This window comes from Brienomyrus brachyistius, chromosome 18 (assembly GCF_023856365.1).
Source record: "Brienomyrus brachyistius isolate T26 chromosome 18, BBRACH_0.4, whole genome shotgun sequence".
In the NCBI taxonomy this organism is placed as follows: Eukaryota; Metazoa; Chordata; class Actinopteri; order Osteoglossiformes; family Mormyridae; genus Brienomyrus; species Brienomyrus brachyistius.
This window is the reverse complement of record NC_064550.1, coordinates 18,310,947-18,337,347: the sequence shown is the minus strand read 5'-3', so window position 1 is coordinate 18,337,347 and position 26,401 is coordinate 18,310,947. Positions and strand designations below refer to the sequence as shown.

The window sequence follows — 26,401 nt, the reverse complement described above, 5'->3', positions numbered from 1 at the left end:
ACCAGCTGTGCTCATGCCCGGTAGCCTGCCAACAGACGAGATAGGAGCAACACAGTGAGGGAGGTGTTGGAGACAACGACATCACCGAGTGAGGAAGGCGGGCACTGCTGTGGACTCTGATCACTTACCAGCCAATCAGTGCTCGTCAGCTGCAAGGAGTCACAGTGTGACCCCAGTTAATAGCGTCAGAGGCATCAGGCAGAGTTCTCTCTCTTCTGGGTGAAAAGGCATCGCAGCTGGGAGGCCCGGCTGACTCAGGAGCACTGAACTGGAGGAGCAGGACTGGGAGCGGCTGCGTGAGTCTGCAGAGCAGGAGGGCCGGGAGATGGAGCAGCTGCGCGGCGAGCTGGCAGCAGAAGCGAGACTACCAGGAGCGGCTGGCTGAGGCAGTATCACGAGGCTACGAGACCACGCTGCTCAGCTGGGAGGAGGCATGCCGCGTTTCAGCATCACCAGCTCTGTACCTCAGAGACGCTGTAAGCTGGAGGAGTGGGGGCAGCGACTGCGGGATGTACTGAAGGAGGGGGTACGTGAGGAAGAGACAGCGTGACCTGGAGGAGCAGGTGGTAGAGGCCGTGCTGCGTGACTCTGAGTAGGAATTTGAAATGTATGGCGAAACTTGAAACTGCATCATCACGATTGCGTTATCGGCCGAACAACTGAGCAATGCATCACAGGGGAAAGAATCTAGATGGGGAAGAGATCTGGCATGACAGTGGTCTGAATCCGACACGTTATTTGGCTAACCCAGAAATCCTGCTTTCCAACTTGCTGTATTGGTCTGACTTCCAAAGGTAAATGGAATGTATGATGCGGCGCTGTGCTAATGCCACACCCCCATGGGAGAGCACGCAACCCTATAAACAAAACCTGCAGCAGGTCTCCCTCAGTCACTCCCCCAGACAACATCCACATGGAAATGGAGAGCCAGGCCAAACAGATTCAGCACAACCGGGAGCCACTGGACGGTAAGTGAAAGCTTTGGGGGTTGATTTCCTGAATGTCTGGAGAGTCGGACTAAGGGAAAGTCCGGCTAGGATTCTTAAATTACACTTTAGAAAGATGTCTTGGGGCAGAAAAAAATTGTTCTCAATAAGCACTGGGACTTTTTAAATATCCAGATTCTAAGTTTTCTTTAGAGATAAACCTGTTGTCTATATCTTAGCACCTTTATCTCTCAGAATAATTTGTGACGTTCAACAGGTAAGTTTTCAGAATTTATGGAAATTTAAATGAAGAATATACTAATAATACATGTAATATGAATTATTACACCGAATTCAAATACATGCACGTATTGTTTATTTTCCTTATAGTTACACAGAGTCGTCGTCAGGCACGCCACTTAAATCATACAATACCCGAGTGGCTTACAAGGCAGTGGGAGGGAAGAGAGTATTTGTGCAATTTATCAGATACAGGAAACTCCGAGAAGTTCGTCCCGCTTTGCCGGATATAGTGACTCATCTACTCCAGCGTAAACAATACAAACAAGAAAATCAACAGTTTCGTAATTCTGTATATTACGCCAAGTAGCGAATTTAACAGTTCAAAATAGTCGCTTTCTGAATCTGGAAACATCGTCAATTGCACTTCTCGGCGATAGCAGCCCCCCGTGTGTCCCAACCCGCAGCCAGTGCGCAGATCAGCCCAAGCCGGCGCCTCCCAAATCATCCAGCCCTTTGTCGTATTACTCGCCTTGACTCGCATGTTGTGCTTTAGGCCTCCAGCAGATTCTCCTTTAGCTGCAGCTTCAACGCGCTTCTTCAGGAATCATGCCCCTTTTTTGATAATTTGTAAAACAAGATCATACGAAATTAATTTCCTTATTTATTTATCCCGTCCATCCATCCATTTTCCAAACCGCTTATCCGACTGGGTTGCTGGGCATTTTTTATTAATTAATTAATTAATTAATTTATTTATTTAATACAACAATAAAACGACTTCCCTCTAAGGTTCTGTCCGCCCGGTGTGTGCCACGCCCCCTGATTATCCACCTCGATTTGTTTAATACATACAAGAAATACGAATAAACAAATATAAATAAACCACGTTAAACTACCATACAAACCCCCGCTTCTGGTGGAGACGCATACAGTATGGATGACATATATTTTCAGACTTCGTAGACATAATGAATACGCTGTAGCACTTGGAAGCAATTTTTGTTTGGTAGGGAAAACACTTAGCGTGGTCAACTATCTCAGTCCACATAATAACAGTGTGACGTCAGCCTCTGCTTTGCATTTATTCCTAATGTCTTCCTTATTTATTTTTTAGTTAAAGAATAAAGTGACCGAGAATGTAACACGATGAAACGCATGTCATTGTAATGTATTTATTTATGTGGCACACAGTAGCAGATCGTGAAAGCCGGTAGGGTACACTGAAGGAGCACCGGAAATAACGGCTAACTTACATTTTTGTTTTATTATTCATTTTCTTGTGTTTCTCAGGAGAACAAACTGGTGACATTGGTTGCTGTGGGTGGATCCTGGTGATCTTATCTGTTATTTTTATGCTGTTCACCCTCCCAGTCTCCATCTTTCTGTGTCTAAAGGTACGATATCAGCTTTGTTTTGATGGTTCATTAAAATCCTGAATTGAAGTAATTTAAATTAATTGCATGCCCATACTACATAGCTGAAACATCCAGTGACTGATGTCATTATGCCGGTAAATGCTGTCATCTTAGCATACATGCATAGAGTTACAGTGTCTTTGAGAGGCCTCTTCATTCCCTGTCGTTATGATTATACTACCCATCATACATTAATGTACTTATTCTGTTCTAGATTGTCCAAGAGTATGAACGTGCCGTTATATTCAGGCTGGGTCGCATTACTGACAAGAAGGCCAAGGGCCCAGGTGAGAGGGGCTGGGAGGGGATCTTCATGTTTGGCCTGCAGGTCAAGGAACTCTGCTTTTCTCCATGGAATCAATGTCTATCTATCCATCTATCCATCTATCCATCTATCCATCCATCCATCCATCCATCCATCCATCCATCCATCCATCCATCCATCCATCTCCCGGCTGTGTAACTGAATGGAGATGCACATAACTCTCTTCCTTTTCTCACGCAGGAATTTTCTTTATATTGCCGTGCACTGATTCCTTCGTCAAGGTGGACTTGAGAACAGTGTCATTTAACATCCCCCCCCAGGAGGTAAATGATATCCCTCAGCAGTGGATGCTGTGCGTTTAGCTGTTTACAAACGGGTGAATGTCATTCATTTATCTGCTGTAGGGCACTTCATATTAACTACATACGGTACCAGTCAAACGTTTGGACGCGCCAAGCTGTCCACAAATAAGAATGATAGGGTTGTATCTCATGAGAAATAGCTCTGGAGGAGTTTGTCTAGAGAGTGAAGGAAAAGCAGCCAATGAGAGCTCAGCATATGTGGGGTCTCCTTCAGGTCAGCTGGGTAAAGCATCTCAGGAGGCCACCTCAGGAACTGGTGTAGAGGAGACAGTGGGGTCAGCCAGTCCCTGGGGCAGTTGGGGTTAAGGGCTTAATCACTCTGCTGACTACAGGACTTGAAACAGCAACCTTCAGCAACCAGTCCCAACCACAAAGCTGCCCCCCCCCCCCCCCAATACATTATTTTTTTTGTCGAATACATTTTTGGCCAGTGCATAATTCCGAATATGTTATTTTGTAGTTGTGATGTCTTTCTAACTATTCTTCAATTGGTACTGTACACTATGTGACGAAAATATGGCCGCATTCCAGTGTCATGCTTAAGAGGTACTTAGAGTGAAAAACACTGATTATTTGTCTTTTTAAATCGCAGATCCTCACCAAAGACTCGGTGACTGTGAGCGTGGATGGAGTGGTGTACTTCCGGGTCAATTCCCCCATCGCATCCGTGACCAACGTGTCAAACGCAGATTTCTCGACGCGCCTTCTGGCTCAGACCACCCTGAGGAATGTGCTGGGCACCAAGAACCTCTCTGAGCTGCTGTCAGACCGGGAGGGCATCTCACACAGCATGCAGGTACCGTCCTGGGGGCTGGGTCCCACCACTGCTATCTCTGCTGCCCTTGGCTGCCACATGCCATTGGCACACTGGATAACTTCTACACTGATGATGTGACTGAGCTCTAACGTGTGACTGAGCACAAAGTAGCAATCTACTGATGGATTATTAAGCTAAATTGACAGCTAACACTGGACACTGTCTGTGACGTTTCACATACACACACACACACACACACACACACAGGCTGTCTTGGATGAGGCAACAGAATCCTGGGGCATCATGGTGGAGAGGGTGGAGATCAAGGATGTGAAGCTGCCGCAGCAGCTGCAGAGGGCCATGGCGGCCGAGGCGGAGGCCACGCGAGAGGCCAGAGCCAAGGTGAGCAATGGCAGGTGGGCGGCGGTCAAAAGGGGGGGGGGGCAGGCTGTCAGCGGGAAGCAGTGCGCTGCTGTGCGAGGGAGAGATCACAGAGACAGCAGAGGTTTCTGTTACTGCTCCACAAATTGACTGTTAAGACGAGTTCATCGCGTACTTTGGTTTTCCATCTGCACTTTGGTGTGGACTCTGTGACTGTGACTCTTTACACTCTGCTGCACGGATGAAATGAAATCTTGGTCTGGATTTTTACTTTCTGAACCTGAACTTCTCACACCTGAGCCAATGAAGATAACCAGTCAACCACTGGTCTGCCCTCATCTTAAGCAGATTAATATTTTGCAAGAGTCTCAGATAAGTGCTTAGAGAAATACTGACGAACAGCCCAGAAACTGTTTGTATTAATTTCCATCATTACAGCTCATTCTAGGATGGAGCCTGATATGTATTTTTGCCCCCTTTGTTCCCTGCCTAGGTGATTGCGGCAGAGGGTGAGATGAACGCTTCGCGGGCGCTGAAGGAGGCCTCACTGGTGATTGCCGAGTCACCATCTGCCCTGCAGCTGCGCTACCTGCAAACTCTCAACACCATCGCTGCAGAGAAGAACTCCACCATCGTCTTCCCCCTGCCCATGGATTTCATGGCTCACTTCATGGGCAAGAAATGAGCACGCTCCCCTGATTCACTAGCAAATCAGGGACAGGAAGTCAATCTGGATTTGACCAATCACCATCAAGTATAATTACTTTGAATATGTGGACTTTCTCTGCGGGATTTCTGTTATTTAAACATGAAGGTCACATGGGTATCTAGACTAGATCTTTAATGGATCTTGGTATTTGTCGTGATTTACGAATTTAAGAGACAAAACAGAAAATACTCTGAATTTGTAACTTATATGTGCCTGTGCTGCTTGGTAAATGAGAAATCACAGTCAATATTAACCTGCTGTGTCAAATGATATAGTTTTAAGCATTTTTACTTGTTTTAATTCATTTGAAATGTTGGTACATGGGAATGAAGTCTGAATATACCACTAAATATTTATTCCAAAGAGATAACTGGCATGGTTTTATAAAGAACATAATAAATATACACTATAATGATATATGGCAAAGTGCATCTGCTTCTAAGCCAACATTTTGATATAATTAATATAATTATATAATTAATTTCTATACAGTTAAGCGAGCTGAGGGTGAAATTTAATAAATACATGGAGCGGCTAGATATCAGTAACTTTTTGGAGAACAGAAAAAAATTGTGAAGAAGATATGACAATTTTAATATATATTATAATATTTTTATTTATGTATATTACAGCTGTCATGCTTTGTTCATTGAAATGACTATGAAGGCAAAGCTTAGGACATGGAACTGGGTATTCTTTGTTACCCACAGTATGTGTGAGTGAGTGTGTGAGAGAGACCTCAGATGGAGGATCACACGCGCCGTAACTCTGGACTGCGTTAGTGCCTATCAATTATAACGATCAAAATAGGAACATTATGAAAGGTAAATTATCTGATTCAGAGCAATGGTTGGATCTGATAGCACAAAGAAAAGGGCCTTTCTGAATTCTGTTTGCTGTTTTACATGCATATTTGCTTATCCAGTTTCACTTATTAGCATTGGGGCAGATCAGTTTCCCCTGCAGGGCATGGAAATGACTCTCAGTGCAGCCTCCAGCCGGAAGCAGATTCACTGCTGAAAACAGGGAGGCCACGCCCACACTGAGCGTTTCCGTTAAAGGCACCCAGGCAAACGTGGCACCTGGCACAGGTAGGAATGGGAGGGACATGAAGTCAATATTGACTTTTCCTCTTCTCAGAAGAAGCAGTGACAACACAAGAGGGACCTGGGAAACTAAAAAGAACAGAAGAACAAAGGTTCAAAGTGTCAAATATAATCTGGTTTCTAACAAAATCTTCCTAATCCTATAACATGCTGAGGGACCTTACAATTTTCTCGATTTGCTCGGAGCATTTCTCAAATGGCAATTAGCATTTGCAAAACAGCAAGTGTGACCCCCGCCTCCATAATGTCACTTCTGCACTGCAGAACATAATTTTTCATTGCTTCACACAAATTTGCAAATGTGATAGTACATACATGCAAATGATTTTGTGCAAATGTCACTATTCGGCAAAATTTACATTTGATTTAGTCTTCCATCCATCCATCCATCCATCCATAATGTAGTTTCCCACTGTAATATTTTTACATCCAAATCTATATGCGTGTGATCACTAGCCACCACTTGCAAAACAATCAGCCAACCTTTAAAAATGATTTTAAAATATTCCACATATAGCAGTGATACCGCATTGTTGTGTTGTTGGTTCCCAGTACATGATTTATTGCCATTATGCTATTTTCGCGTTATACAGTGTTGTGTGACTGTTTTGCTTGCTGTTGTACTGTGTCATGAGATCTGAAGAACTTACATGTGTATGTGAGCACTTTCTTTCAACAATAAACTGGTGTCTTTGACATGAATAAATATGAGTTTGATAAAGAAAAATGATCAGTTAGTGACAATGAAAAAGTGGGAACCGACTATCATTCTTAATTGTGGAGCTCAGTAGCATACTAACCCTGACATAGTACCATACTAACCCTGACATAGTACCATACTAACCCTGACATAGCAGGAGTTTGTGCACTTTTTATATCCAACGTAAACACTCATTTGATGGTTCTGCAGCAGAACTTTACATCCCAGGATTCCAGCATAGTGAAAAAAGTGCAACAGACATGTGAACACACTTTTTTTTTATTAACCAGTATTACTAGTTGTTCAAATTTCAATGAAACGCATCAACATACACATGTAGTGTTCCATGTCCTATGTTCTACAAAACCCCAAGTGAATCTTCTAATCCAGTGTTTCCCAATCCAGTCCACAGGGACCCACAAGCTGTCCATGTTCTTGCTGTGGACTGCCTGGCAGGGAGCTGGGAGGGGGCAAAAGCGTGCAGCATCTGAGAGTCCCCAAGGACCGGGTGGAGAAACACAGTCCTAAGCTAGAATTACAGCTTTAACTATAATATAAAGAAGATTAAAAAAGACAATCAGATGCTAAAACGAACATGCGGTTATATCAACGTGTTAAACAACCTATGGAAGTATGGCATTAACATCCATTTGACTGTACAATCAAATACAGGTATACAATAAGAGTTCCAAAACGTATTTCATAAATAGCCCCCAACAGACTGTGTCAATTTATCCTACAAATAATTGGAGACATTCAATGCTGGGTGATGTCCACAGGACACAGACGCTGTTAGTGCGACTTCACTACCCGGTGGTATTGAACAGTGCTACCTGATACTGAGAATATATAACATAAACATACTCAGTGGCCACTTTATTAGGGACATCTAGCTAATACTTTCATCTCCAAAACTGTATCAGGGGTATATGACTCGCATTGTTCTGTGAAAACCCAGGAAGATCCCAGTCGGGCGGCTGTTTCGGAGAAGCTGGACCAACCATTTATGACACCAACGATCACACCGCCCTCAAAGCCCCTTAGATCAGGCGTCTTCGTCGTTCTAATGCTTAGTCAAACAGTAAATGTACCTCTTGACCCCCTGTATTTTGTGTCTGCTGTATATAATCAGCTGCAGCCACATGATCCATTGTTGGGAAGGGCATGATATTTACATTAGCCAGCAGGTGGAACCACATGAACTGGCCACTAAGTGTTTATGTACAGCTGGACCCAGAGAGAATTTATTTTTAATTGCACAATACTCTGCTGTTCATTACTCCATATTTTTTGCAGCTTGGTAGAACGTCTGAATCCTGCAATTCCAAGTATCTCCTGTAACTGAGGTGATTCCGGTTTATAATACTTATTTGCTGATTGAGTTGCATTCGGTTTAGTTAAAAAAACTAAAGACTGTAGGCATAAAAACGTTCAGATATGTGGTTTGGTCCTTACTTTGAATGACATTTTGAAAGAGGTGTTATGGTTTGTTTGTTTTTTTTTGGGTGACTCACACAGTCTTTTGTTTCGAAACGCGACGCTTGGCGCAAGGTGAAGAAGCGGATAAAGCAGTGAGAGCTTTCTTTTCGCAGCGGAGTTCGCGAGGCGAAGTGCGGTTCAAACCACAAAGCAGCCCGAAGTCTTGCTTCTGCTCCAAGCCGAAAGACTTTCCTTTCCGACGGAAAGTCAATTACCATGATACACGGCAGCTCCGATGGTTGGATGCCAGCTATTGAAAACAGGCTTTAGAAGCAATATATTACATAGGTATGCTGGCTAGGCAGCTCACCTGCTCTCATTCGTTACCACCTACGTTATCATACACTTTTCCTGAAACATCTTACACATAAAATGACACAAACGGAGAGGTATTGCCTTTCATAGGTACTCATTCACGTTCTTTAACCTATACGTTCACAGTGTAACATCTCAGACCATTATTCCAGAATAAACGTTTTCAATTATATCTCGATTCCACCTGACTTCCATGTGAATATTAAGTGCTTATACTCCTGACCACAATCAGCGACGCCTGCTGACGAATGCCTTCCAGCAGGCAGAGGTCAGCTGACACGCTTGTTAACATCGCTGCCCATCTGCCTATTTCTTCGTAAAACATTCTCCATTTCAGTTAAATTTTAGTTTAACTAAAAGCACTTTAACCTAACGTTACTGGGGGAAAAATGTAAAGTAATCCAAGACTTGGGAAGCTTGTTTAAACAAACTAATCCTGACAATGAATATTAACTTCAAAGACAAAGTAATATAATTTCAAACATTTTATAATAAAAATTGTGTTGGGTGCTGAAATAGATCTTTTGTTTTCTTGTAAGAGAAAACTACAATCCTACTATTGCAGTATAAACTCTATAAAATGCTTAGGTATACAAACCCACCTACTCTACTTTTTATTTGACAAAAATGGTCCCTGTTATAAATTACTTATGAAAACTGACTTTTTTCAGTTTGTCTGAAACTTTTTTTAAAATCTATAAACACTTTCTTTGTGATTTGTGTAAATGCTCATTAAACGGACTTTCCTACCATCTTCTTACCTGTCATTGTAAGAAAAACAAAAAAAACACACCTTGATAAAACAAAAAAGTGCAAATGAATTATTCAAATAAATAAATTCACAATTTTGTGCACAATACTGTACATTTTGACTTGGTATAAAGTGCCTATTTCCACAGTAGTAGACATGCTCTGTTCCTTCAGCATATTTTGATACGGACCATTCACTCACACTTCCTGTCTAAAGTATCCAATCACATTCAGGTACACGCCCCTTCTGCTTGTGTGCCGTTTTCACCAGCTTCAGATAACTAGTGTAGCCCACTAATCTTGCAGACATCAAGAGTAAGTCTAAGACAAAAAAATAAAACGCAACGAAAACATGACAGGGGCTACTTTTATCGTCAAGCCCCGAGCACCGCAAGCTGAAGATCATGCCTGGAAGGATGTTTCAATGTGACCTTGTGCATTTGTGAAGTAACTGGCTGTCTCCAAGTAACCTGGACTCACTGGTGATTTTATCCCTTCACGCATGTGTTTAAACCGGCATGCCGATAATCCCTGAACATCACAGTACAGAAATACTTCACACATCATCCCCTCCCCCTGCCGCTGCCCAATCGAGAATAAATCTCCCTCCCTCATTCAAAAGAAAGGAGTTTTCCTCATGCTTACCAGGTGAGAAGTACCTGGATTCTCCCAGTGCACCACATTAGCGACATTTATCTTCAGACATGCTATGTCTGTCTACACCTTGCACGTATTGATAAAAAAAAAAACACAATAATTCGAGGTTATTCATAACAGCTGGAAGACTTGCATGCGTTACACTGCAAAGTTGTCTGATAATTTACAAACGTCAGCGAGGAACAAGAGCAATTGCTTTTAATACATTTGCTTCTCTAATGCCCCCATGTCCATCTGTTGACATCCTAGTTTCACTCTTGTTGTACCTTATTGTCAGGAAGGAGACAGCCCCCTTTGATAGAAGCATCCCTAGATGCATGCCTACTTGGTAATATGGTTGTGTTTTGTTGGGGTCGGCTGCTCCTGTATGGCATCTCCAAATAGGATTGTCCCAGACTGGACCATCCCTACTTAGATCCTCCTCAGCAAGTTCCTTCTCGTTGGCATAAGAGCGTCCTAGTGTGGCTGACGAAAGCACCACATCTCAGATGAGGCTAAGCCCCGATAGAACCTGCCCAGAATGAGACCGCTGCAGATGAGGGAGGTCCATCTCTGCTCGGAGAGAGTTCATTTAACTTGGTTAGGCTGACCAGTATGAGACTGCTGGTAGAAGGGTCAGAAGGCCACTTGGGCAAAGGGCCTGGAAACTAAGGCGCTTCTTTGAAGAGATGCAGCTGTATCCTGACAGAGTTTCCTCAGAATGGACAATCCTGCCACTCAGTAGAAGAGAGAATAAACAAAGCCTATAGATATGCACCCACATGGAGACAGACGTTCCTCAGATATAGATCTGCACGTGCTTTCAGTCCATTTTCTTGGTTGCTGGCACTTGGACCTACGTCTGTGAAGCCAGCAGTGATATCTGCCATCCTTGTCTATATAATTTTTATTATTCAAAAAAAGAAGAAATATTGAAACTGTTAATGACTAAAAAAAAAAAAACTCTACTTATCGCAAATTTGTTCATTTACAGTTCCAAGAAGTCAGAGAATGTTTCTCTAACTTCAAAGTCAGGAGAAGATATATAGTCTGCAAAGGAGAAGTGATACGTCTATATCTGTCTGTAAATATGTACTGCGTGTGACTGGACAGGAATCACAAGTTCATCCTTAAGCTACAAAATGATACACAAGTCTTTCTTCTGCAAATTGAAGATGGGAAATATTATTGGGAAAAACAGGTTAGGGTCTGTTCAGCACAGGTCGGCGAGTTGTAGGTCAGAATCATTAGGGTGCAGAGAGCTATGAGGGAGAGCTGGGGGACGTGTGTGGCACCGGGGACGGATAGAGGACGAGACGCTGGGAGGGAAGTAGCTCATCTGGGGAGGGGCTGTGGCCAGGAGGGGGAAGTGGCCCCCGGAGAGCCGCGATGGGCTGGTGACGAGGACGGGGAGAGCGTTCGGGGGCTCAGCTCGCCCGTCTGAAGACGCCAGAGCAGCTCCTCATTGTTGCGGCTCAGTCGCTTCTTCTCCTTGCTCTCCTTCTCCACGTGCTCCTGCAGGTTGGCGTTCTCCTCGGAGAGCTGCCTGCAGCCAAGACAGGGCAGCGACCAAAACTCATCACTTTACGCTCTTGTGCAAATTAATTGACACAACTTCAACATTTCAATATATATGACCTCCTCGGTTTTTTAGTAGCAGTTGGATGTGATTTGGCATAGAATCCAACAATTTTGAGCAGTCTTTGAGGATCCTGGGGTACCGGTATCATACTTGAATTAAGAGTAATATAAGAGTATCCAGGCCAGTCAAGCACTACAGACTGATTAAGATAAAGACTAGGGTGCATGTAAGTGCTTCCTTCACCTGTTGCTGTATCTATTACTCAAAAGTCTTCCAATTTCTCAGCCATGCCTGACCTTGTCACTGTTGCTCCAAACTCTGTGCCTATTTTGCATGTATTGTTTCACACATTCAAAACCCATTCCATCCTCCAACAGCTATATCAGATGGACCTGTCTGCCACCCCGGCTACTTATTAAGTGTGTGACTCAGGCCCCTGTGACTGTGACCAGAAGGTTGTTGGTTCAAGTCCCACTCACAGAAAAATATGTCACATGTCTGTTGGGGTCTAGAACAAGGCTCTTAACCCCCTGAAATGCTCTCAGGGCGCTAGATAAAAGACCTGGATAAATGACTACTGCCACCTGTACGTGTGTGTCAGAAAGGGGAGCATGATGGGATACGTAAAAAGAAGTATTTCAATGTAACTGTACTCGTCCAAAGGCAAATAAAGCACTATTTACCGTAATTCCACGCCGATAAACTGATTCATAAGAAAGCCACGTAGACCCCACATTATTCATTCAGATTTTCTTTTGGCTGTAGTTCAGTGTTTAAGCAGAATGAGATACTTACTCACTTACTCACATGCTAGAGAAATAAAGCTAATGAGCTCCACATTTTGCTGACCATGCGGGTGGATTTAAATAATGGGGTGAGTGAGGTACAGACAAAACCAGGCACCTGGAGAGAGCCAGGTTGTTGTCGATTCTGGCTTTCAGGTCCTCGTTCTGCTGCTGCAGCACCTGGACTCGCTCCTCCAGGAAGATGTTCTTCTGGGCCTGCTCGAGAAGCGAATGAACGCGGAGCGCAGCGTTAAATTCTTTCTAAATAATCAGAATTCTTACTGTACTGTAATCTGTCGAAACAGATCGAAATTCGTGAACCACGGTACATTGCTTACTAAATAAAGCAGAACTGTTCTGCGGTTCAAAGTAACATTGGACAAAGTACAAGCGTTCAAGCGAAATAAATAAAATAAAATGAAATCAAAACAAATAAATAACCAAATAAATGAAATAATTAACAAACAAAACAGACAAACAAACAAATAAATATATAAACAAATATATAAATAAAGAACCCCAATAAAATCAATAACTTGATTATTGAGCTTCATTTTTGGCTATGGGCTGAATATATTAATTTCACGTTTCTCCGAGCTGCTTTCCTTTTGAGCCTACCAGCTTTTCCAGCTCACAGATCTTCTTCTCCTGCTCATGGATCTGCTGATTCTTCATCTCCAGCACGTCCTTCAGGCTCTTCAGATCCTCCTCAATATGTTGATAAGGGGCCAGGGCATCCTGTACACAAAATTAAGGAGGGGAAAAATGTCTCTCTGACTATGTCCAGTCAGGTCCCAGATGCTGTCGGAAGCCTCCAGCTATGATGGAATTGGGTGAGACGTGAACCTAGTCACTATTCTTAACAAAAACTAAAACTGAAACTATATGAAAAAAATTCACAAATTGCAATGAAATAAAAAAAAACCTAGAATGAAACGAAAACTATAAATATAGCTTCTGAAACAGGCGGAAACGAAATAAAAACAATGTCAAACATTTGTTTGTACTGTTTAGCTAAATTACAGATTTTTCTGTTTGTCTCCAATTACCATAAATCATACCAAGAACATGCGTTGCCCATTTTGAGGACATTAGTACATGATGTGCGCTGTGCATTCGTGTAGGATTCTTCTAAGATCAGACACATAAAATAGCTCTACAGCTTTCAGTCTCTACCAAGAAATAAAATTACTAAAACTAAAACTACGAAACTAAAATATATAAAAAATTGAACAGAAATATATAGTTAAATAAAACTATCAAAACCAAACAAAACCAAACAGAAAACTAAATAAAACTTCAAATAAAAATTGAAAACAATATAAAAATAAAAACTAAATTTGAAAAGTCTAAACTATATGACCACTGTCCAACTGCAGGGATTTGTTCATTCTCCAAAGTCAACATTTCGACAAAATGTCTTGCACGTTGTTTTATACGCCGATACCCATCATATAAGAACGTCTACATGCATTGTAAGTGTAAGGTCTGCTATTATCCTACCGATCACTAACTTAAATACTTTAAACATGTGTTACTTTGTACTGTATGTGCTCACATGCATGTGGGTATGTCTTCATACTCAGGAATTAAAAAACAGCTGGACAGCAGATACAGGACGGCCATATGAAAGAGGTAAAGGGGTGATTATAGGATTATTCAAGGTCGGGGCATAAAGGGGCCATAATTCATAGAGAGGGGCCACCCTTACGATTAGCCAATGATATGTTTTGAATTGGGGAGTGACAGGGATGAAGCATTCTGGGGGCCAATCAGCTTTCAGCTGGGGCCAGTGCCCCTATGACCCCACCCCTTCATTCTGCCCAGAAGAGGTGTGGCATGTGTGTGCAGCATCCCGTACCACAATCTGTTCATCGGTGCTCCTCCGGAGCGCTTCCTCGAAACGTTTGGCCCGATCTCGCAAGGTGCGGTTCTGGAATGTCAGCGTGTCCACCTGGTCCTGGTCAGAACACACATGGCGTCCAGCCTCGTCAGGATCTCACAGGCTGCACAGATGTGTGAAGAGGGCCGCTGGAAACATGGCCTCCTACCTGAAGTGAAAGCCTGATCTGCTCAAAGTTTTCCTCCATGGCCTTCCTCTGATGCTCGTGCGTCATCCTCAGCTCTGCCGTGACGGACAGGAAGGTACCAAGCGGTGAGACGTGTCAGGAGTGCAAACGTCGTGTACTTAAAAAAATCACTGTCTGCTGCCCGTAGGTGTGGAATCATGCAATCACCCTCATAAAGGCTGGGATTTAAGATCCTGGGGAGCCTTAATTCTGTGTAGGATTCCATGCCCAGTTGAGCAGGGGTAAATGTGTACTCTGTCGCCCCCTTCTGGGGGCGGCTGCACCTGCAGCTCACACGCACCTATCAGAGCGGCCTCATTCTCTCCCCGGAGTGCTACCACGGCCGAGTTATGACTATTCTCCATTTCCTCCATGGCCACCTCGTGGTTCATGGTCATGTCCTGAATCTGAAACAAATTAAACAGGCAATTCTGATGCCACTCACAGCTCTGCCCCCCCCCACACCCCTTACATACTATGAGGTGTAACCTGCCCTCTACAGAAATGTGAGAAGATCTACATGTGGTCCATGCTACATGATTTTCATGTCTTTAACCCCGTGTTTCTCAATCCAGTCTTCAGCGACCCCTCAGACAGTCCACATTTTTGCTCCCTCTCAGCTCCCAACACACATGACCCAAACAATCAAGTATTCAGGAACAGCAAATACCTGGGACAGATATGTTTGGGGCTGGGGGGGGGAGAGCAAAAATGTGGACTGTCTGAGGGATCCCAAGGACTGGGTTGAGAAACACTGCTTTAACTAAAATCAAAGGTGGTCTAGCACAAACATGTTTACCCAGTTATATAGCAAGATGTGAAGTTAAATAATTTATGTTAAGATTAATATTAATGGTTCATCACCCTAGTTATGTTTTGCTTATTTAAGTACGATGCCACCTAGTGGCAGTAGGAGTGTTCTGCGCCTCGGCCAGCCTCCTTCACCCACCTTGTCCTGCTGCTGGTTCTGCAGCTCCTCCAGCTGAGCCTGATGCTGAAATCGCAAGTGTTCCTTCTCCTCCATGTGCTGAGCCCTTAGCCCCGCCTCCAGAGCGCCAAGCTCCGCCTCCTGCTGTGTCTGCAGCACCTGTAGCTCACGCTCAAAGCTCCGCTCCAGGGCCTCCTTGTCCTTCTGTAGGCGCTCCCAGCGAGATGTGCTGGAGGCTGGGGGGGGGAAGCAGGAACATGGCAGCGTCAGGGATATAGAGAGGTTGGGGGGCGTCAGGGGGTGTGTGGGGATGCCAAACGAGAGGCTCTGATGTCGCAGGGATTATAGGTGCAGGAACAATGCAGAGGATGGGGTGGGCCAGAGGCAGAGCCTCGTAAGGTACAGAAAAACTCTAAGGAACATTCCCAAGTGCAGACAACATTCCTCATAGTTCATTTCTGTATCTTAAAAGGTACATTTACCTACAGCTACAGGGTACAATTGGCAGACCCTTGAGGGTACAGCCCCAGTGACCAGCAAAGGCACAAATTGATACTCTTTTTTTCTGAAAGTGTATTCAGTTTAACTGTCGTCAGAATACAAAAAACCTTCATACGTAATCTCAGTTTATAGCCAATACATTTCAGAGATGGTCGCTGTATATTAAAATGGGCAGCCAGGTGAGTAAAATAGAGTAGCCAAAGACACTGAACGCTGTGCAGGATCTCAGGCTCGCAGTACTGACAGCTCCAATCATGGTCAGTCTGCAGAACCCCAGCTTCGCAGTACTGACAGCTCCAATCACGGTCAGTCTGCAGAACCCCAGCCTCGCAGTACTGACAGCTCCAATCACGGTCAGTCTGCAGAACCCCAGCCTCGCAGTACTGACAGCTCCAATCACAGTCAGTCTGCAGAACCCCAGCCTCGCAGTACTGACAGCTCCAATCACGGTCAGTCTGCAGAACTCCACACCCAGGCGTGACTCGTCTGGAATCTCCGCTCACAAGGAGTGTCGAATAATCCCACAGGGGAGATGGGTGACTCACCCACTTCATCTCTGATCCTCTCGAGTTCCAGGCACAGCTCCTTCTCCTTCTGGGTGGCCTGGTTACTCTGCAACGTAGGGAGATGGCGTCAGGAGTCACTGGGAAGACCCCCGTCACGCTCTCACGCAGCCAAGAGCATCCAGTGACGGCTTCCCCCGACCGACCCTCCCCATGCCATCATCCGCATCCCAGTCCTGCTCACGTCTGGTAAGGAGTAGCATCCCGGATCATGTCATTACAGCCTCACTTCAGGAAATCCAGCCCCCCTCCCAACCAGTCACTGATAACAAAGACAGAGGGGCTGCAGCTGAATTTCTCCCCCCTTAACGGTGACTCAGTCGTTCTTCTGAAATCGTCCACATGAGCATTGCCTCTCAGCATCTCAGAATGCAGCAGTCACAGTAAGGACAGTGGCCTTTCACTGGGTAAATGAACCAGTGAAGAGCAGAAAGGCGGAGCGTGACTCAGCGGACGATGCAGTGACTTTAAACTCACTGCGGAGCTGCTATGTCACAGTCACTGTATGAGTAAGCTGTTCCACTCCAGCACAGGCGCCTCCCCAGCCAAATACACCCTGGCTTAGACTGTAGACACCGCAAATGTGAGCCCCAGGGTCCAAAGTTCCCCCCTCCAGCGGGCCGGACTATCCGCAGGACCTACCTGTGTCGCGGTGCGGGAGGAACAGCTCACATCACGGCCTTGGCAAACCGGTTCTGCTCTCCCCGGGCAGACGAGCCCCTTCCCACGCCCATGCCGAAACACGCCCAGCCCCTGACAGGATGGCGTAAGAACGGGCCGGCCCAGTGTCAGCCGGCGAAACCGAAGCCTCAAGCAAAACCCCAAACGCTGTCAGCCGCCGCTGGACACCATGCCACCTGATGCGGCATTTCTACAGGTGGCAGGCAGACATGGATGCGGCGGCATAACTGGCCCAGACGCAGGCGGCCAGTGTGGGAACTACAGTGGCAGCATGTCCACTCTGTGAGGAAGACCCCCCCCCCCCTCCCCCCCAGCATCCGCAGCATCCCTGTAAAGAGCCCCAAAATAATCAGGTGGAGTGCCGAGCAGACCAAGTACAAGAGCGAGAGAGAGAGAATGGGCAGGTTTGGGCCAGAACACCACACACACACACACACACACGCACACACACACACACACACACATACACACACACACACACACACACACATACACACACATACACACACGCACACACACACACATACACACACGCACACACACACACACACACATACACACACATACACACACACACACACACACACATACACACACATACACACACATACACACACGCACACACACACACATACACACACATACACACACACACACACACACACACACACACACACACACACACATACACTCACTCACACACAATCATGCATGCGTGTAAGCACATGGATTCACATAAAATCGTGGATGGACAGGAAGACACACACACACACACACACACACACACACACACACACACAGATACACACTGAGGATGACGCACACACACACACACACACACACACACACCTTGCTGTGGGTGCAGAGTCAGTACTGAGTTGCGCATGCAGACTACCGGAGAGGAGCGGCTCCACAGCGCAGGGCAGCACGCAGCAGGAGAGCTACCGCACCCAGATGCTTCGGCCCACCTCACACAGCCCCACCCCACAACCCCCCCGCAAGCCTTTGTTCCGGACATCATCGCTGGGGTAAAGCAGGCTTTACCGTGGCATCCAAACAAGGGACAGAGCAGGAGGAGCTGGGGCAGCAACGCTGACCCATGCCGGGGAGGATGAGCGTGGCCTGCGAGGCCTCGGTACTCTCAGGGAGAGAGGGAGAGAGAAATGGAAAGAAGAGATGGAGAGAAGAAAAGGGAGGAGGGAGGGAGGGGAAAAAAAGAAAACAACCTCACCTCCAATGCAGGCTCAGCTAGGAGGACGGCCAGAAAGCATAATGACTGGCACGTGCTGGCCGCTCTCCTCTAGCACACGTCCCCCTTGTGGCCTGCCCCCAGAGCGCGCCCCACCCCTGTACACACTCACCGATGGCCTGCCCTGAAACACACACTCGCATCGAGCTCTGTCAGAGAATGTCACCCGGCTGCTGGGCCGAACGAGACAGGGAGAGGGGAGGAGAGAGAGAGAGAGAGAGAGAGAGAGAGCAAGAGAGAGAGACTGGAGGGAGGGAGGAGGAGAGCATCCAATCAATGTGGAGCACTCTGATCCTATTTAATTGAAAGCTGATACTTGACAGACACTGTACATGGATTGCAGAGGTGTCCATGTGCCAAGCTGAGCAGCTCATGAAAGGCGAAGACAGCACCTTTGAGGGAGAGCAGACCCAAGACCTACACCATCTAAGTTAAACGATGGTCCAGGCAAGTTCTGCCCCCCCGCCTTCCCATCAACGTCTCCTGGACTGTGCAGATGAAACACATTAATTCATGAAAAGTATCACTGGGAACTGAAAACATTTTTCTAAAAGAACAAAAGAAGAGAAGGTTCAGTGAAATGCTTTATGATGATGTTCTTGGAGCTACAGGATTGCAGTGCTGCACTTCTAGAGAAAACACATGAATAAAGAATTTACAGTATCACCCGCTGGCGGGAATCGTGCCTTTCGCGCTGCGCTGTGTGACCGACGGACCGCAGCCAATAAAATGAAAATGACATCATCTAGCTTCTGCAGACAAAGACTAAGCGATCTCCAGAAAATGGCCCAATCGCACCTGCAGAATAAGGGAGATGCGTGGTCGTATTTTGAATCCGAGCCATGGGTTTAAACCACATGGAAGTGCTTAGTAATTAAAAAAAAATTCCCATCATTATTATGCAGATAGGCCTCCTAATTACATTATACCTATTGTGCAGATAGGCCTCCTAATTACATTATACCTATTGTGCAGATAGGCCTCCTAATTACATTATACCTTTGTGCAGATAGGCCTCCTAATTACATTATACCTATTGTGCAGATAGGCCTCCTAATTACATTATACCTGTTGCGCAGGTAGGCCTCCTAATTACATAACAGCACTGTGAAGGGCTGGTTTGTAGATGTCTGACATCATCCCGTGGTTCAGCAGAAACACAATGAGATGCTAGTCTTTACATCTAGCAATGCAGAGTACCCTGTATGTCACTGCCTGACCCAGGAATCTGACCTTCCCAGCCCTGAAATTCCGACAGCCTTAGATCATGTGATGCAAAGGATGTAAAAATGCCCCGTCTAGGGAAAAAAACCTGAGTTTTATACATTTAATAAATATCCATGTTTAATCCAATTAATGAAAGAGCCAGAAAAACACTTAATCCACTAGACAGAGTCTTGCTACATTACAGTAAAGCGTGAGGGAAAAAGAGGTTCTGTGTGTGTGTGTGTGTGTGTGTGTGTGTGTGCGCGCGTGTGTGTGTGTGTTTGCCGAAAGCCTGGAGGGTTAACTCTGGGCAGAGATCACCCTAGACTGGGCTGTGCAGTGCATTCTGACAAAGACCTGCAAAAGGTTGGTGTGTGAGCCCCAGCAACACTGTGTACATATGTCACAAGTCAGGAAAACCATCATTATAGCAAAAAGGCAAACAAAAAATAAAAAAAACTTCTCAGATTCCAAAGTGCCCAGAGGCCTTCTGACAGCAACACGCACCATACTTATCTAGGACTTTCAAACACTGCACAAACAGAGCAGGGGATTACACAGTCTCCACCACCCCCCCCCCCCCCCCCACCCCCCACCCTCCCAGAACAAAGACAGAAACCGGCACGGTCACATAGCAGGCACTGCTGATTTTGCTGTGGTGCGTCATGCCTACTTCTAGATGTGCAGCATCGACCAGGCAGAGACATAAGACTTTTAATTTATAGGGACAGAGAGGAAGAGAAAGCATGGGGGGGGGGGAAGCCCCTACTAGCATAAAAGAGCAGTCATGTGACATCAGCATGGAGAGGTGATCATGACAGGACGGTGCCCCCTGTCTGTCTCACTCTGCTAGAGTGGGTGGGACCAATGGTGACACCAGAACCATCACGAGGGTGAAAAATTCTTTACAAACCAAGGAGTGTTATATAAGGTCAGACCACCAACTGCCTGAATGGACCAGAACCACCTACGCACCTTCACAGAACCTTCGTTTGTTCACTGCCATACTCACTGTGCAATAGTACTTACTTCTGAGCCATTACTAGTTAATTCCATGCAGTAACTCTTTATATTCAGCTACTGTAAATGGACAATTTCCTTGGGGATAAATAAAGTGTCTGTTTTTCTGACTGTCTGCCCGCCTGTCTTTCTGCCTGCTTGCCTGTCTGTCTTACTTTCTGCCTGTCTGTCTGCGAAAATCAGCCTGGTGCAACTGGAAGATGATCTCCAGATGATCTCCATCCTTCTGGGTCGCGGGGGGTCCGGAGCCTATCCCGGAAGCAATGGGCATGAGGCAGGGGACAACCCAGGATGGGGGGCCAGCCCATCACAGGGCACACTCACACACTATTCATTCACACATGCACACCTACGGGCAATTTAGCAACTCCAATAAGCCTCAGCATGTCTTTGGACTGTGGGGGGAATCTGGAGTACCTGGAGGAAACCCCACAACGACATGGGGAGAACATGCAAACTCCACACACATGTAGCCCAGGCGGAGACTCGAACCCGGGTCCCAAAGGTGTGAGGCCCCCCCCCCCGATGACCTCCAGCTACTGCCAATTCACCAGCATGGAATGAGTCACTTTCCGTGCAAAATTCTGTCTTAAAATACAAGGCCACAACCAAACCTTATACTGGAATACAAGGAAAAATCATGACAAACTTGGAAGAGCTTGCTTATGGGACGGCATGGTTGCAGGTTAGCCACCTGTGACTCTGCTACAGTGACTATTGCTACCCCTCTCCTATGCCATTGAGAGCCTCTGAAATTGGTCTCTCGTGCCACAATTATCACAATGCTTTACTACCAGGAAATCCAGCTCAAAACAAATGCAAAAGTACAAAACTCAAAATAATTAACTATAATAACAAAAGCTTTTGTACACATTAAAAAAAATACATTTGTTAATATTGATAAAAAATGACTGATGACAATAACCAATAGCAACCATGTAGAATCCAAAACAGCAGTTCCCAGTAACCTCTCTAGAGGGCCCCAGTTAACTGCACAAGCAAACCATAGCAACCAAACCGTCGGGGAAAATGAGGACGACAGCCCATGTAAGCAATACGTAACAAATCCTTCATAGCAGACGAATCGTGCATTGCTTATTGTTTTGGAAACCTGGCGCGCTCTAAATCGAGCTGTCCTCTCGAGGATAATTACTTGGCCTTGTGGAAACCATGCTGGGAATGCAGTGAAACTAATCACAGATATGGCTGTACTTCGTGCTATGGACAGAAGATGACGCCATCCCATTCAAAAATGAGCTAAAAAAAGCTTGGTATGACTCTCTCTTGCAGGCCAGGTGTAACACACTGGAGAGGTTGCCCTGTCAAGCCCAGGTGTCACAGTGGGATTAGGGGATCTGAGTGTACGCTGTTCCGGGAGCTTCTGAAAGGCTCTCTTTATTAAGAGATTTCGCCCCTGTGCTATTCTGAAATATACTGCGACTGTCAGGTTGTGATAATTTGTGTCTGTACTGTTGATAGTTGTTATATGTTATAATACGGTATGTCAGTACTGCTGAGAGATATTGTATCTGCAAAGATAAAAGTTATTGTGCTGTTGGCATATACTGAGCCCCTACCGTTGCGGCATATTCTTTCTGGACTTTCTGGATCTGATTAATTTTCACTCTGAACCAATCGTTTTTCCTTCTGCCCTCAGAATATTCTTGTGTGCCTTAAGCCACAGTCATCCGGATACTATCCTCTGACCCTTATCCTCCGGTGACTGCCCAAACTCCCGCCCATGAGGTACCGTTGTGATTCACCATGGCCGTACGGTTGTTTTTTGTACGCCTGCACCACGGTTCAGCTGCTGGTACAGCAGCTCTGATGCAGCGGCAGTGCTGTACCTTGAGGCAGAAGTGCTGGGTGCTGATGGCGAAGGCCTCCAGGCAGCTCGTGGCCTTTCTCAGTTCTGCTTGTAAGCGCAGCAGCCTGCGTGCCTGCTCCTGGCATCGCTCCCGTAGCTGTTTCACCGCCGCCGCTGCCGCCTCCGTGTCCTGCCCTCCCACCGGCCCTGGCCTGGGAGGGTCACTGGCTACTGGGGCCCTTGCAGTCCCCGGCTTCTGACGTGCGTGGACTGATGGGAAAAGGGTCCAAGTAAGCAAAAAACATTTTGTGCTTGGGAAAGTACCCAAGCCATGCAGCTCGGGCTCCGAGGATGCCTGCCAGGGGGCTGCTGAACATGCTCCGTATACAGACAGCCAACAGACACCTACCTGTTCACTCCAGTGGAACAGAAAGCCGAGCACTGGAGAGCACTCCCCTGCAAATCATCACTGACAAACAAAAGCAGCACTCCTACTCCTCCCAGGTGCTCGTGAAGCTCCTACTCTTGTCTGGTGTCATAATAAATTAGCAAATACCGTGTCTTATTAACGATCTTGTTGTTGCCTAGCGCCCACCAAACTGAAGGCTAGCGTCTCAGCAGCAGATAGATCTGGATACCAACTTCTGTGGTCGGTAAAGACTGCCGACAAGCAACAAATTGTCGCCCCCCACCCCCTAAGGGATCGACAAGTGCCCGGTTGTGCTATAGAGTCTAGGTGGGGGGACAGGGTGATCTATCGGGTTCATTACCATGAAAAGAGATGTGGGTGGCTGGGGGGGGGGGGGGCTCAGTATGTTATTACACACTCTGGAATCGCCAAGCTGAAATTGGCTGAAGCTCATCACCAATCATGATGAATTTTACCATCGCCTGTCAGTATAAATGATACCCTCAATTTGTCTACTCAGAGAGCAGAGATGGGAGATAATATTTTAAAAGGCCATCATTAAGGTGCAATATAAAAAAGGATTCCCCCCCCCAACACAAAGTGAAGCAGAAACACAGACCACAGTGTGAAAATCTCATAGTCTGTGTCTAACCTTCTCCAACCTCATCTCCGCTACTCTTCACCCAATTTCCTCCACACCGATCTGCTCATCTGAAACATTTCATCATCTTGCTCAAAAAAATAACAGCAAAGCACCTCCTGGGATTTTAAATAGTAACCTTTAGGGCATAAGATCATGCCCTTTAGTACACTACATTACACAATCATAGCATTCTATTCATGACCAAATATAGCCCTTATAAGGGACATTTCCAAAAGTCTATGATGGGGCATCTTTGGTTGACATTAAATAAAAAACATACAAAGCGGGATTTGGTGGCATTGGAGCAGCCACATCTGGAAACATGGACCCTCAACTCAGCTCTACCTGACTCGACAATCGGCTCTTTAGGTCTTATATTCAAATTGCTATCCAGGGCAGCCAGCAGAGACAATAAAAGACTATGGCTTAAGGCACCAATGTTTGTCTGGCTCTTCATGACCAAGGTGCACACGTCAAGACCCGCAAGGATTTACGTAGATCAAGCAGGCTAATCCACAGCTTGGAGGAACATCTCTAGGGACCTGTTGGGCCAGTCCCATCAGGGTGTGGTCATCATGCAGCATCGTACAGACACACATTCTAGAATCAGGAGTCTGGGCAGTCACCGGAGGATAAGGGTCAGGATAGTGTCCGGGTGACTGTGGTTTAGCACTACTGCACTGGAGGGCAGGAGTCTGGGCAGTCACCGGAGGATAAGGGTCAGGATAGTATCCGGATGACTGTGGTTTAGGGCTACTGCCCTGGAGGGCGGGAGTCTGGGCAGTCACCGGACGATAAGGGTCAGGATAGTGTCCGGATGACTGTGGTTTAGGGCTACTCCCCTGGAGGGCAGGAGTCTGGGCAGTCACCGGAGGATAAGGGTCAAGATAGTGTCCGGGTGACTGTGGTTTAGGGCTACTCCCCTGGAGGGCAGGAGTCTGGGCAGTCACCGGAGGATAAGGGTCAAGATAGTGTCCGGGTGACTGTGGTTTAGGGCTACTCCCCTGGAGGGCAGGAGTCTGGGCAGTCACCGGAGGATAAGGGTACACTCACCTGGAGACTGTGGCCTGGGCGATACCACAGCAAACCTCTTGGGTGAGGATACTGTGGGCCTGGGAGCTTCCCCTTCACTCTGGATTTCCTTCCTAGAAGCTATGGGAAACAAAACACTTGATGACAAAAGCAGCCAGCCAGTCAATCAAACTATCACAGCAGCTCTCCCATCATCTACTGGGGGCTGCATAGGACCAGACATCAGTGGGCCAGTTATTATCAGTAAGAACCAGGAACTCTGAATGGGCAGCGATAAAGTCAGAAGTGCCAGAACTGGAGAAAGTCTTTGGAAGAGAGAAGTTGGAATATAGGGCTGAATGATTTGGGGAAAATATCTAATTGCGATTTTTATGACAGATATTACGATTGTAATTTGATTTGCAACGTGTTTTTTTAAAAGTCAAATTTCAGCTCAATATTACCACATGAGATATCTTTGAAATATTAACGTAATTTATACGTTAATATTAATGTAGGGATGAGAACTTAGGCATGTGGATCGCTTCCAGCTTCACATTTGCACATATTTTCAGAAGTCATGTTATAGCCTAAACTACGAGCTACGAATGCATATCCTAAACTGCCGCCTTTGCGATTTGCTAATGACGTTTGTTTCATATAGCGATTCCGGTTTGAAATCCATAAACGGTTCAGCCCTTTTGGAATGGGTAGGCATTGGCTAGTTACGTCTGTGATGGCCACAGTGTTCCCCATATTGGACGTCAACCCTAGCGTGGAAAGGCTAATGCCATGGCAACCCAGAGGCCCCATGATGAAGCCACGGGTCGACGGAGATGCCTTGTCACGCGTCAGAACCGCTTCCTTCCGCGCGGCTGGCGGACAGCAGGCCATCGCATCCATCAGCCGCATTTGCTGCGATGAGCGCTGGCTGATGTCTCTGCTGTCGCCCTGGTTTAGGCTCTCGTGCCTGATAACGCTCTGAGATTCCCTCGTCATTCACACACGACTGATGTGCCAGATCAGAACTCTGCTACATGTCACTTAATGCCACACTACCTTAGAGACTGAGTCTCAGCTCCCGACACACCTGTACCAGATATTTGCTGTCCTTGATTGCTTAGTTCAGGTGTGTTGGGTGCTGGGAGGGAGCAAAAATGTGGACAGTCTGGGGGTCTCTGAGGACTGGGTTGAGATATAGTGAGTTCATGGAATCTTCCTCCGTTCATTTGATCCATCCATCCATCCATCCATCCATCCATCCATCCATCCATCCATCCATCCTTTTATGTAGTATATGTTGTTGTGTCCAGCATTGTACCTCTCCCATTTATGATCTTAATTGTTCTGACTCCCACTGATAAACAGGGTGACAAGGACAAATATGAAATAATAATAGTGAAGAAGAGTGATGCTTTAAAATGACCCCCCCCCCAGAAAGTGAGGCCCATATAGCCAAATTGGACTGGTGTCTGGTGGCAATATAACCAGTAATACTCACCTACTGGGGAACTGCGAGATGCGGGTAGGAGAGACCGGCGGGCAGGGATGGGGGTGCTGGGGGGTTGGGGGCTGCTCCGGCTGGGAGCTCTGGGAGCCTCATTAGGTGCAGGAGCAGCCTTGGGGGAGGGCTGAGGATCCTCATTGCCACAGCTGGAGCCTGTGTGGGGAGGGGGGTTGCAAGGAAGAGCAATCGAAATGCTCATGTGCGCACACACAGATACATGCTAATCATCACCCATAGCAGCCTGCCTCAGCAGCGGTCGCCACGGAAACATATGAAGCCATTCTCAGCACCTGAGATGCAGGGAGCATCCGGGCACCAGGCATATTGACGAGACCAGCTGACTCTGGAGGGGTGTATACAAGCTGAAAGTTGATTGGTCCTCGGAGTGCCCCCCCC

General features: G+C 46.3%; 2 protein-coding genes across 5 annotated transcripts in view; one reads left to right on the top strand and one right to left on the bottom strand.

Annotated features, from left to right (window-relative positions):
* The first annotated feature begins 203 nt into the window (after positions 1 to 203).
* Positions 204 to 6,870, top strand: LOC125713414 (stomatin-like). Its single transcript, XM_048984533.1, has 7 exons — positions 204 to 968; positions 2,460 to 2,563; positions 2,799 to 2,871; positions 3,090 to 3,172; positions 3,804 to 4,007; positions 4,236 to 4,370; positions 4,843 to 6,870. Exons 1-7 carry the CDS (start codon positions 827 to 829, stop codon positions 5,032 to 5,034), a joined length of 933 nt encoding a protein of 310 aa, XP_048840490.1. The 5' UTR covers positions 204 to 826; the 3' UTR covers positions 5,035 to 6,870.
* A 255-nt stretch (positions 6,871 to 7,125) lies between these two features.
* Positions 7,126 to 26,401, bottom strand: part of mtus2a (microtubule associated tumor suppressor candidate 2a) — a 68,728-nt gene continuing 49,452 nt past the window's right edge. For 2 of the 4 annotated variants that reach the window (XM_048984452.1, XM_048984454.1), the window contains exons 5-15: positions 26,000 to 26,158; positions 24,541 to 24,639; positions 22,476 to 22,705; positions 16,455 to 16,521; positions 15,430 to 15,644; positions 14,782 to 14,887; positions 14,463 to 14,536; positions 14,273 to 14,371; positions 13,030 to 13,149; positions 12,530 to 12,630; positions 7,126 to 11,590 (exon numbers count right to left, since the gene is read on the bottom strand). In XM_048984452.1, the coding sequence (XP_048840409.1) occupies positions 11,380 to 11,590; positions 12,530 to 12,630; positions 13,030 to 13,149; positions 14,273 to 14,371; positions 14,463 to 14,536; positions 14,782 to 14,887; positions 15,430 to 15,644; positions 16,455 to 16,521; positions 22,476 to 22,705; positions 24,541 to 24,639; positions 26,000 to 26,158 (1,481 nt within the window). In that variant the 3' untranslated portion in view covers positions 7,126 to 11,379. The remainder of the gene's footprint in view (positions 11,591 to 12,529; positions 12,631 to 13,029; positions 13,150 to 14,272; positions 14,372 to 14,462; positions 14,537 to 14,781; positions 14,888 to 15,429; positions 15,645 to 16,454; positions 16,522 to 22,475; positions 22,706 to 24,540; positions 24,640 to 25,999; positions 26,159 to 26,401) is intronic. The other 2 variants (XM_048984453.1, XM_048984455.1) reach the window with 1 other exon arrangement.

Coding starts and splice junctions, on each gene's coding strand:
- LOC125713414 (XM_048984533.1), top strand. CDS start 827: ATGCCACACCCCCATGGGAGAGCACGCAACCCTATAAACAAAACCTGC. Junction 2,564..2,798: donor CCATCTTTCTGTGTCTAAAG/GTACGATATCAG, acceptor ATTCTGTTCTAG/ATTGTCCAAGAGTATGAACG. Junction 4,371..4,842: donor CGCGAGAGGCCAGAGCCAAG/GTGAGCAATGGC, acceptor TTCCCTGCCTAG/GTGATTGCGGCAGAGGGTGA.